The sequence below is a fragment of the Staurois parvus genome, unplaced genomic scaffold, assembly GCF_062004578.1.
Source record: "Staurois parvus isolate SC_StPar_1 unplaced genomic scaffold, SC_StPar_1.0 ptg000352l, whole genome shotgun sequence".
In the NCBI taxonomy this organism is placed as follows: domain Eukaryota; kingdom Metazoa; phylum Chordata; class Amphibia; order Anura; family Ranidae; genus Staurois; species Staurois parvus.
The window spans coordinates 1,193,429-1,206,645 of NW_028318148.1; the positions used below are offsets into that span (position 1 = coordinate 1,193,429).

The 13,217-nt window shown below is 42.3% G+C and overlaps 1 protein-coding gene across 1 annotated transcript in view; it reads right to left on the reverse strand.

Annotated features, from left to right (window-relative positions):
* AGPAT2 (1-acylglycerol-3-phosphate O-acyltransferase 2) overlaps nucleotides 1-13,217 on the reverse strand; it is an 82,472-nt gene that overhangs the window by 31,078 nt on the left and 38,177 nt on the right. The window contains exon 2 of the mRNA XM_089684669.1: nucleotides 4,749-4,882. Coding sequence (XP_089540795.1) covers nucleotides 4,749-4,882 — 134 coding nt within the window. The remainder of the gene's footprint in view (nucleotides 1-4,748; nucleotides 4,883-13,217) is intronic.

Consider the following 13,217-nt stretch of genomic DNA (forward strand, 5'->3'; position numbering starts at 1 on the left):
ATGCCCCTGGAAGCTGGAAATTACTGAAGTAGGTACCACTACTCCAGTGATCTCCACTTGATTCTGTGCTGAGTGGCTGGCCTGATGCACTGTGAGCAAAGGAAGTTGTCCACTCGCACGGGTGCCATTCACGCCCCTGCCCCTCCACCTATTTCAATCAGAGAACATTTTGCATTTATTCAGAAGATTCAAAGCATTCCCTGAATGCCGCCTGTGCTGAGCAACTGACCTCCTGTGTTCAGAATGCAGCAGGGCAGCCACTCAACACGGGACCCAAAAGCAAGTGGAGATCACTGAAGTAGTGGTGCCTACTAAAGTGATTTCCAGCTTCTACAGGGATCCCACAGGTATTGTATAGTTACATTGGGCCAAGCTGGTTCTGGTTTCAGGTGCTGTCATACCTGCCTTAGTTCCTGGCTTTGTTGTAGCCACCTGGGCTGGTTGTATATTCAATAATATAAAATAAAAATCTAGCAGGGATGGTGGAAATCCTTTATAATGTGCAAAACCAGAACTCAAGTTCAGAACTCTAATTGGCTTCCCAACTAAAAAAACCTTTAGATGGGATTAACAGTCCAGCTACCTGACATACCTACATAAAAGTGAGAATAAAGAACCAGCAAACACAAATGCTCTTGCGCTTGGGGATGGACTCGATGCTACAACCACATTAAGAATGTCCTGGAACATGCACACCTTGCTGCCCTCAAATGGACCGGGGAAATCCAAATATACTGAATGGGGAAAGAACAAAAAGAGGGCGCACAGGCCTAGTGCATTACCATAAAAAATTTTTAATGAAAAATAAAGTAGGTGTTGTACTCACAAACGACAATATAGTCAAGGCACATCATAAAAGAACAGCTGGATCAACACCGCGCTGAGTAACAGTCCGCAATAGGGAGTTTAGACATCCAAAAGGTTGACGCGTTTCGAGGACTTGCCTCTTCCTCAGGGCTCTGAGGAAGAGGCAAGTCCTCGAAACGCGTCAGCCTTTTGGATGTCTAAACTCCCTCTTGCGGACTGTTACTCAGCACGGTGTTGATCCAGCTGTTCTTTTATGATGTGCCTTGACTATATTGTCGTTTGTGAGTACAACACCTACTTTATTTTTTATTAAACATTTTTTATGGTAATGCACTAGGCCTGTGCGCCCTCTTTTTGTTCTTTCCCCATAAAAGTGAGAATGTATTTGCCCCCTTCCTGATTTTTTTTTTTGCATTTTTGTCACACTTAAATGAATCAGATCATCAAACAAATTTTAATATTACACAAAATTCACCTGAGTAAATACAAAATACAGTTTTTAAATTATGATTTAATTTATTAAGGGAAACTTAACCTAACTGCCCTCCTTTGCTATATTGTGAACAAACTTAGATTAACCACATTTTTTGGAAAGCGGAGCTAAATTTTACTTGCCACACACAGGCCTGATTACTGCCAGACCTGTTGAATCAAGAAATCATTTAAATAGAGTAGCTGTCTGACAAAGTGAGGCACGCTAAAAGATCTAAAAAAGCAACACATCATGCTGTCATCTAAAGAAATTCAAGAACAGATGAGAAACATACTAATTGACATGTATCAGTCTGAAAAAGGGTTACAAAGCAATAACTAAGGCTTTTGGACTCAAGCAATCAAGCTAGTTTGCAGCTTCGGGACCTTCACGCCTTGCCATACTTGAAGGAACTATGAATTCTGCACTCTACCAGAAAATCCAGAAGGAGAAAGTCCGGCCTTCAATTTGGGCCCCAAGCTGAAGCATACCTGGGCTATGAAGCAAGACAATGATCCAAAACACACCAGCAAGACCTATGAATGGCTCAAAAAACAAAATTAAAGTTTTGGAGTGGCCTAGTCAAAGCCTAGACTTAAATCTGAATGAGATGCTGTGGCATGACCTTAACCACCTCCCGACCGGCCGTTGCATATAAACGGCCGGACGGTGGCAGTACAGGGTCGGGTGGCCGTTTATGAACGGCCTCGCCGCACCCTGCTTGTGTGCGCTCCCTGGAGCACGCAGCACCGCGATCCGGTGCCCGCTGTGTCCTCCGGACACATGGAAACACCGATCGTCGGACGGGACCTCTGTACCAATTGGCCAATCAGTGATCACACGCAAAGTAGTAAGCAAGATGTCACTTGTGACATCATTGCTTACTACGTGTGAAATCTGTGAATGATCACAGAGGTCACATGGTACAAGGCTATTCACAACAGCCTTGTACCATGTGACAAGCTCTGACCAATCACAGCTCACTCAGTACTTCTCAATGAGTGCAGGAATGCACACAGAGATAAAGAGAAATGATTGCTTTTACATCCTATATGGGTGTAAAAGCAATCAGTGTAAAAAAAAAAAAAATCTTCATCACCCCCAAGTAGTACAGTGTCACCATGGTGACACTGTACTGCTAGGGTGACAGTATGTAAAAAAATAAATAAATAAAAAATAATAATATAAAAAAATAAGATAAAAATGTAAAAAAAAAGTTTAAAAATTATAATTTTTGGTTATAAACTAATTTGTTTTTTTGTTTTTTTTTACTAAAAAGATAACGGAAAACATTTTGGCAAAGATTTATGATGACATATTATTTATTTGCAAAATTTAAAAAAAAAACACTTTTGTTCAAAATTTTTGGACTTTTTCATTTACATAGCAAAAAAATAAAAATCCCAGCGGTGAATAAATACCACCAAAATAAAGCTTTATCTGTCTCAAAACAATGGTAAAAAATTAATTTGGGTACAGTGTTGCATGACCGCGCAATTATCATTCAAAGTGTGATAGCGCTGAAAGCTGAAAATTGCCCTGGTCAGGAAGGGGGTAAAAGTGTCCGGTCTGGAAGTGGTTAAACAGGCTGTTCATGCTCAAAAACCTTCTAATATGGCTGAATTAAAACAATTCTGCAAAGAAGAGTGACCAAAATTCCTCCACAGTGATGTGAAAGGTTCATTGTCAGTTATCGCAAAGCTTTATTGCAGTTGTTGTCGCCGAGGGTGGTACAACCAGTTATTAGGGTCAGACAGCTTTTTTCCTTAATAAATTATATCTTCATTTAAAAACTGCATTTTGTATTTACTTAGGTTATCTTTGTGTAATATTAAAAAATTTTTGGTGATCTGAATCATCTAATTGTGCCAAAAATGCAAACAAATCAGGAAGGGGGCAAATACATTTTCCCAGAACTGTATAAAATATGAGATTGTACTTTGCTGTCTGCATATCTTCTTTAAATGTGTGATAGAAAATGTATTAAAACCAGACAAACATCCTTGACCCTTTTTACCAAAGGTACATTTCTTGCCCCTGTCCTCCAACCTGATCCATGCTTCAACCCTTGAAAATATCATTATGACCATACCCTGTGGCTAGTGCTTGCCCTCTTACTAGGCCTACCACCCCATGTGATAGCACTTAAGCTTTAAAGAGGGCAGAAGGAAGGTGCATGTGTGATCCATTCCCAGATTATCAGAAGGGCTGTAGTTTGAAACAGGAGGCAGGCTGGAGCAGAGAAAGGGAAGCGACATATCATAATGTCACTTTTATTAAAAGCCAAGCATTCACGTTTATGTACTGAGCACATATAATCAGGACTTGGTCTCATCTCTGGAGACAGCAATCTTATAGAAATATATGACTCACACATAAACTGGGCCAGGGGCTTCCACAAATATCCACAGGAAAGTGACCATTTCCCAAACCCATCATTTTGGGTTGAATACAGATCATTTCAGTAGTGCCAGATTAAATTGTGTGGAGGCCCCTAGGCAGTCTAAACCTTGCACCCTCCTCGCAGGTTTCTGGAGGTTTCTTGTGCGTGCGTTCTAAAGGGATAACATTGAAGTATGTAGGGTGCACATCGGCCGCTAGATGGAGATGACCGTCACTACTGTACGTTACGTGTACATAGGTTGCAACAACATTTTCTTACTGTCAGCTGAAAGAAGATGAGCTTTTAATAGACAAGCTGTAATGTGAAACCAATGTCCATGGTTTATGTACTTTAAGTTGTTATTGGGTACATTTTATTAATGCAGTATTTGCTCTAGGTCTTTAATGTAAAGTTTGCATTTCTTTGAGTTGATTCACTTTTTCTATCTTTTATAAATGGTTTAAGAAAGCTTCATTGTAATTTTCTTTGGAGATCAAATCAATATTATTTTGATCTGTTGTGGCGGGGCCCATAGATCGTGCCGGACTACCAAATAGGCACTGGAGTGCTTGTGACTAGGAACCCATGCAGAGATCACAAGCACTTCCAGTCCTTACATGGGACTGTTATCACACATGGTTAACCCTTTGAGGACCGTAAGATTTTGGAACGCCAAAAGAATCAATTTTTTTGTTTTTAAAGTTCGTACACTTCAGTTTCTGTAACTAAGCCATTTCACGAAATAATTGGCAAAAAGCTAGATCCATTTGTTGTTTGTTGATAAGAACTAATATTTTGACTCAAAACAAAAAAAAAAAAAAAAAGTTTTAAGTTCCTAATCAGATAATACACGCCATTAAAAACATGGGACAAATACGTCCCTTGGTCCTCTTAATGTCTTCTACATTGGAGTCTTGAACAACCGATCACTCACTTTTCTATACAGAAAAGGGAACTAAGCCATTACAATATGCACGCCATTCCGCCATTCACTGGCCCATTCAGGAAGAAAACCCTGAAGATGAGCAGACATCTTTCTGCCCACTTGCCTGGGTGACACATCCAGCCATCTACAGTCATCCTTACCCATCATATCCAGAACACTTTGGTGGTTGGAGATAATGACACATGGGCCGTCAACCTGAAAGTTTTCCAATCCTTTCACCTCGAAACGCACCCCAAAAAAATATTTCAGAGTGCGCACAAAGACCCGGATAATCCTGAGGAAGGAACAGATAAAAAAAGAGGTTTAAAATTGACCTTTTGCAAAAACAAATTCACATAAATCAAAAGAACCCAATCATTGACTGCTCAGAACATTTAACGTCATTCAAAATGAGAGAATCTGTTATCGTCAAATCAGACCGGCCCTGTCTGGAAGCACTGTGACTAGATGAGAGGATAAGTAAGGCAGGCTATACATGAAGTCATTTTCTTTCAGGAAAGAAAACTGTTATGATTCTCCCATCAACACAATCAGTGTTGATGGGGGAATCCCTCCCGCAGAACTATTGTGTCCTACCAGTGGGGAGTCTTCCCTGTTGGCAGAACACAATGATCACTGCTTTTGGGTATAGCTACCAGCAGCAATCACATGAAAAAATCTGACAGGCTGTTTGTGCTTAAGTCGATTGATGGATCGACTTTAGTACAACCAGCCTGCCAATAGATGGATTGAATTCTAGCCAGTGCCTGCTGAACCTGCCAAGATTCGGTCCAGCTATGGACGGCTTAAGACAGACATTATGCAAATATCACTCTATATGTTTTTAAAAACAAACAGGTTATATACACTGAAATGATCCTATAATGGCTTTTGGTCAACTTTAGTTGAATGTTTTGAAACAAACATTTTTATGACTACCTCCATTCATGACTACCTCCATCCAATAAATATGAGCTAGCGGAAGGCCACCTCTGGCTCATTCAGCTGTTTGTGTGTTGTGGATCAGACTGAAGTATCCGCAATATCAGCAATCAGATCCACGTTTCCAAAACCGTTTTGAATTTGAATGATGGGTGTGATGAACAGCACAGCTAACAGGGTTCCCAGATTAAGGCTACATGCAAACAGGCGTTTGGACTCCTATGCCTTGAATCCTGGCATTTTCAGGTATGTGGGAGGCAAAGGTGCAGCGTCCAGGCTTGCTGACAGCAGCCTATTAAAATCTATGACAGGCTGAAGTGTGTGGCAGCTGGACACTGTACAGAGCAGTACTTGTGTTTAAGGCAGGCATGCATTAACATGATTGTAAACCCTTCCATATGCCCAGTGAAGCGATTAGCCTCAGATGATACAGAGATGAAACAAATCCTCCTACATAAGGTGCACTTGTCTATCTGCAGCCTTCTCTACATCCATTCAAAGTGCTGAATTTATAAAGCTTGTCTGAGAGTTCAGAAAAAAGGGGCGGAGAGCTGAAATTATACACTACAGCACTCAGTGAGATAGCCCTGAGAGCTGATTGGAGGGAATGGACACACCCTCCTACACACAGCTCACAGGAACAGAGCTGAGGCTTTCAGTCTACTGGAGGCCCCTCCCTGTCACCATTTTTCTCTTGGTGTCTGGAAAACTTGTCAGAAGTAGACAGCAGAGAAACGAAGCAGCAGACAAAAACGGCACTTGGTTCTCTGGATTAAAAAAAATACAAACTATACAGGGGATATGGTTTGTTTATATTTCATGCCTAAGGTCTACAACAACTTTAACCACTTGCCAACCGCAGATAGCCAAATGACGGCTTCCCTGTGGCCGGCCAGGTCTGTGTGGGCGTCATATGACATCCACCCAGAACGTGCCCTCCCGCGCGCCCCCAGCGATCTCCGTGATTGCGGTGTCCTATGGACACAACTGATCACTTGATGTGGTAAAAGGCCAATTACAGTGGCTTTTTACCACGTGATCAGCCGTGTCCAATGACACAGCAGATCACCGGTAAATGCAGTTGCCGGTTATCGGCTGCACTTTCCTCACATTGTCACAGCGTGAGGAAAGTACTGCCGATAACCGTCAATTGTCAGAGGAGGGATCGGCACCAATCATAAGTGCACTGATGATCAGTGCCCTGATGATCGGTGCCCAGCAGTGCCACCCACCAGTCCCGCCAATCTGTGCCCAGCAGTGCCATCCAGCAGTGCCGCCTATCAGTGTCCATCATTGTTGCATATCAGTGCCGCCTATCAGTGCCCATCATTGTTGCATATCAGTGCCAGCTCATCAGTACCACCTCATCAGTGCTGCCTATCAGTGTAGCCTCATCAACGCACATCAGTGAAGGAGAACAATTACCTGTTTGCAAAATTTTATAATGGAAACAAAGAAAACATTTTTATTTCAAAAATTTTGCTCTTTTTTTGTTTATACACAAAAAATAAAAACACTCAGTGGCAAGTACATACCACCAAAAGAAAGCTCTATTTGTGTGAAAAAAAGATAAAAATTTCATATGGGTGCAGTGTTGCATGACCGCGCAATTGTCACTCAAAGTACGACAGCGCTGAAAGCTGAAAATTGGACTGGGCACAAAGGGGGTATAAATGCCTAGTAGGCAAGGGATGTATGCCAAAAAGAATGCCGAAATTCCTTAATTCTGGGCATACTTCCTGAAACACGTACAGCCCTAAACACTGAATATCATTCAGTACAGGATCCAGCCATGTCCAGTGGCTGCATATTTTAGCTTGTCATAGATATTTGTTTTAAATAATTAGAATTTTTATATAAGCCCAACGATGTTAAAGTATATATTTTTGAGAATTTTAGTTTGCCCACTTACATGACGCCATGAGCAATATATTTCCCCCAGTATGTGGGTGGTGTTAGTAAGCAGGAGGGATCGCTGATTCCGACCTATAATATTCCTCATTCAATTAACTGAACGCACTATATATGTGTGACGCCGCACCGCATAACCACTCCCTATGATTAAGTCAGGAAGTGACGAAACGCGTCAGTGTTGGTGACCGGAAGTGACGATCATCGGAACTGGAAGTGATGCAGGATTGTCTGAGAGCAAGGACTGGCAGTGGTGAGAGCATTGTGCGGTCTTTCCTCTCTGATTAACCGAGACACTTACATCTTTGGGCTTTAATTTCATACTTCTTGTAAGTAGTATTCTCAGGTAGAGAATAAAAGGTTTTAAGTAGTGCTGCAACATGTCGGGTCTCTATTTTTTATCTTCTATGTGATATTTGTTGGGAGCATCGGAAAAAGCCATTACTATATACCTTGGAGATTCTGATTCACCATTGGAGGAATCCACTCTGTGTCTTGAAAGGGTTCTATTCCTTGGAGAATTTTATATCCAAAAGCTCAGTATGCCAACCATGAGAATGGAAGGCAATTATGATTGGTGAGTGCATACCTGAGAGGGGAGCACGGCGCAACTTCATTTTGTTTCACTATTATTCACGTGGTGATTATTGAAAAATCGAATATGAATATGATTATGAATTAATTTCACGTGGTGATCACAAAAATGGACTGAATCATTTGGATTTTTTATGTGTTTATATATATTTTGAAAACCATTTGTTTGAGTATAAGCGTCGCGTTAATATTTTATTTTTTATAGAATATTATTTTATAGATTTTGTCAGTCTGCTGGCAGTGGGGCAGGATACTGTACCTGAGCCTTCTAGGCACCAAAAGGCTGGCATTTGATGCTCATGGGCCAAAACATCCCTGTGCATGAGGCCTAACACCAAAACAATGGGGTAGACTGGAGCATTACAGCAATGCTTGGATGTAAACTAGAGGCAGCATACATGTACATGTGCCCTGTTCACATCTCAACACTTCATTTTATTTCCTTTGCTGTTAAACCCGCCTCCGGAACTTACATTCTATTCTTATGTGAAGACCACAAAGTCGTGTTTTGAAATGATTCATGATACTCAATATGGTCCGAAAAGAGGGAAACCTCAAGCCTGTTAGCGATTTGCAAAATCATCAGACACTAAAAAATGAAATGTAGCAGCTCAGTTCCTAGAATGGGACATTACAACACACATTCCCTCATTGTGCAAGGTCACAAGATCTGGTTACATGTACAGCTATGAAGATTTTTATTACACTGCACAAGATCAAAAAATCAACTTTTGTTGTTGCACAATAAACTGAGAAGTAGGCCTCGGGTAAGTCAGGTGGCATGGTGTCAGATAAACCACCGGGCAGCGAGCTCTGTGGAAGTAATGAGAAAACAGAGCCAATGTGCCAGCCTGTACGGAGCAGATGACAGCAGCATCAGGGTGAGCCAGGTGGTAAGCGGATAATCCTGGCTATTCATCTGCCGGGCGGCTGGTAATTTAACATTTTCCACCACTAGTAGGACTGCGAGTGATGGCTCCAGTGAGAAGAAGAGATCTGTACTCTACAATTCATTCACATTTAAAAGGACAACTATACCTATAACAAAACAAATTCCCACCACCCTTCTTCCTGTTCCAAGTAACCCCTGAAATATCAGCCCGCTTGGGCATAAAGAACAACTAGAACGCCGCCGGTTGTAGAACACAGACCATCCCTGGATAGGCCATGGCAGTGAGAACAAGAGGAGGATGAATCTTTAGCGTGCTTCTGAAAATTTTACAAACATCTTTTGTCAAAGAAAGGCCTGGCAAAGTCTGACATGAGGTTTTAATGCCAAAATATTTAATAAGGCTATGTTCACACTAGCTTTATCAGCAGGTGTCAGACAGGCGTTTGGGAAGTGTTTTTAACGCTTCTCAAATGCCTATGAAAATTCTGCTGTTCACACTGAAGCGTTAGCGTTGCGTCGTGGCAAAACTGGTGCCTCATGTTGAGTCAGGAGGAGTTGAAGCCTCCCATTCAAGTCTATGGTGCCGCTCCTCGAACGCCTGGCAGGCGTTTGCGGTGCGGTTGCGAGACGTTTGCGGAGCGTTAATACCATTTAACTTCATTAAAGGCGTTTGTGGTGCAGTTTTAACGCTTGGTAAACGCCTATCAAACAGCTCAAAACCACGCATAGGGCATTTGGGGAGCATAAAAAAAAGCTTTCCAAACACCTGTCTAACACCTGGCAAACGCTATAGGGGTGTTTGGCAAGAGTTAGAAATAAAGTCAAGTGGGAACGAGCCCTTAGGAGTATTCTTGTGATTATTTTTTTCCCCAGTCCCCAGAGATACTGTTAGCCCTGCCCAGATCACATGCATTTTTAGGACAGCCCCATCCCTAATTATATATGATCCCACTTGCGGTCTTGATCCCTTCAGGTAATAACTGTTTTTGAGCTACTGCACATACTCTGTAACTCAAGTAAAGATTATACTGTGATCCTGGGCCGGAGCCCGGGACACAGCATCATTGGGACAGAACACCTAGATGTGGGACCGTCCCAAAAAAACAGAACAGCTGGCATTTAGCAGTTCACACTGCTGTGACTTGTCGTGCAGTTTGCAACAAAGAGTCGCATGACAAGTCAGTACACATTCATTTCGATGGGGGCCAACTTGAGTCACAGCAACAAAAGAAAGTTCCTACACTACCAGGGGCGGACTGACAACTCATGGGGCCCCCCGGGCAATAGGGGATCATGGGGCTCCTGTGTCCTTGCCCAAACTCAAAAAAGCCTATGAAAAAGGTACCAGGGGCATCTCATGGGGCCCCCTACTGACCCCAGGCCCTCGGGCAGTGGCCGAGTTTCCAGATGTTCAGTCTGACCCTGTACACTACTTTTCTGCGTCTCTGGTGAGACCTGAGTGGCATAGACTGCAATGTTAAAATCACAAAAAGTTATATTTTTGTCTTCTCTATACAACTTTGGCTGCAACATGATCCGACTTCAGAGGGTTGTTTTTTTTTTTTTTTTTTTTTAAGGATAAGTTCACCTTAACATGTTATGTGTTCCACAATGCTGCAGCCGCTGACTGCTGCCTCCTCCAATGACAGAAGAGAATTTCCCGATAATATCTGTCAGGTACGGAAACATCGCGGATGTGCGGGGCTCCGCCCACAGGGCATCATTCATTCACAGAGTTCCATGAATGAATGAACTGCAAGTCCCCACAGCCTTTGCAGCTGTCGGCTTGTAGTTTTCAATGAGCTACCAATAGTAGTTCATTGAATCTTCCTGTCAGTATATCTGCTTGCTCGTGCATCCCGTAAGGGCAAGCTGATATACTGACAGGTCTGCAGGAGACCTGCATGGCTTCAGTGATCTACTGATCACTGCTGCAATTCTTTACAGGCTCCTGCAGACAAAAATAATAAAATGTACATTTTATTACCTGCAAAAAAAAAAAAAATTTATTATATCATTTATTATTTTTTTGCAAAAGGTGAACTTATCCTTTAACCCTATAATCCACTCCCAGTTTATTTTCTGCTGTGTCACACTCTGTGTTGTGTTGATTGGCCAGAACCAAAGTTGCATAAACTTTAAAGTCGCAAACAACTCGCACTGAAAGTCACAAAACCTTTGGGGTTGCAGGAGTGTGAACCGAGGATTATGCAATGCACAAAATATACAACTTGATGAATGGATGCACCCTCATTACAAGTAAATGTACTTCTTATTTCTCACCTCAATCCACCCCAAAAATGATCATGTCTGTGCTGTCCCAGGCAGAGGTTGACAAAATGTTACAAATTCTGGCAGACAGTATTCAGGATGAATTATAACAGCTTGCCTAACCTGTCTGAAATAAAACAAACAAAAAAAAAACGACACAAATGCTCCATGGCCTTTGGACTAGTGCCCTATGGTATGTACAAACATGCCCGACACACTCCATTAGAAGGCACAGCTACAAACCTGGAAAAAGATTGTAAAATAAAGCCTGAGGAATGGAAGAAATTGTAGGAGAGTTTACATTCAGCGCCCTGTTAAAGTACATTTAGAAGTTACACTACAACAAAGTCCTTGCATGAAAAGGCACTAAACTACAAATTGTTCTTGTGAGAACATTTAACATTTCTTGGTCAGCCTGGAAACTGAACAGAGAACAAATATCGCACCTCTGGGGGCCTGTTAACACCTAGAGCACCATCACTTGCTGTGCTGCAACACGACCTGTCTGTGTACCGCCATACACACGTGCTACAGCACCCAGAGGGCTTCACAAAACATCTTTCTCTGTGTTAGGACTCATTTAAAGGGCATAGCCTGCATTAGGCCTCATGTACACAGGCAGTTTGAGACTTCCAATGTAAATAGCAGGCATACGTCCACACCCAAGATAGACATCTGCAGGCTGAGGCTGCGCATAGTAATGAATGTACACAAGTATATGCTATGCTCACACATGGCTGAGAAAAGAGTTCTGCAATCATGGCATAAACCCGTGTCCAGTCATTCATTACTATGGGCGGCTTGGTGCTGCAGCTGTATCTCCCGGGTGCAGAAATAAGCCCTCAGTTTAGGCCAGAAGCCTCAGACCAGCCATGTGCAACACGCCTAAGGCAGTCAATGCATGCATGGCTGTGTAGCAGGTGTGCAGCCAAAACAGATTTGTTTAACCACTTGCCCTCCTGAGGATTTACCCACTTTCCTGACCAGGCCTTTTTTTGTGTTACGGCGCGGCGTTGCTTTAACTGACAATTGCGCGGTCACGCAATGCTGCACCCCGACGAAATGTAAGTCTTTTTTTTTTTCCACGAATTGTGCTTTCTTTCAGTGGTATTTGATCACCTGTGCGTTTTTTTATTTTGTGTGCTATGAAAAAAAATAAAAAAAAGGACTGACAATTTTGAGAAAAAAAAAAACAATATTTTTGACTTTTTGCTAATAAACAAGTCCAGTAAAAAAAATTTTAAAATCTAATTTCGTCATAAATTTAGGCCAAAATATATTCTGCTACGTCTTTGCTAAAAAGAAAATCCCAATATGTGTAAAGTAATTGGTTTACATGAAAGTTATAGCGTTTACAAATGGAGGTATATATACTGGGATTTTTAATTTTTTTTAAATTTTTACTAGTAATGGCGGCGATCAGCAACTTACAGCGGGACTGCTGCGGGCATTCTGACACTTGGAGGAACAGACCAGTGCAAAAAAAAAAAGCACTGACACTGTACTAATGACACTGAGCAAGAAGGGGTTAACGTGAGGGGCAATCAAAGGGATAACTGTGTGCTGTGTGTGTTCTACTGTGGGGCAGTGTGTTTGTGCTTCACTGTAAACACACTGCTTTGCATGACTCTGCTATGTACAGCCATGCAAAGCAGTGTGCAGGAGCTGACAGGGGAGAGAACAGTTTTGTTTACAAACAGTTCTCCCCCCCACCCCGTCGGAGATCCTCAGCAATCACCGGGCGCCGGCGAATAATCGGTACTTCTGCTATAGGGCGGATGGGAAGCGGTTAAAGAGCTATGATCATCAATGGAAGGGAACTGTGTAGAGGGAGGTGGCTAACACTGCCAATAAAAATGATGCAAGCTTGTACAGACTCAAAATCAGGGTTTTCTCAGAAAATAGGTGCAGGACCTCCCCCCTTTTGAAACGCTTCTTGCCTCTGCCCCCTCCCCACCTCCAAGCACTGTCCCTTGGTTCCTTCCCACCTCCCAGTACCGTTCCTTATAGAGAAAACAGA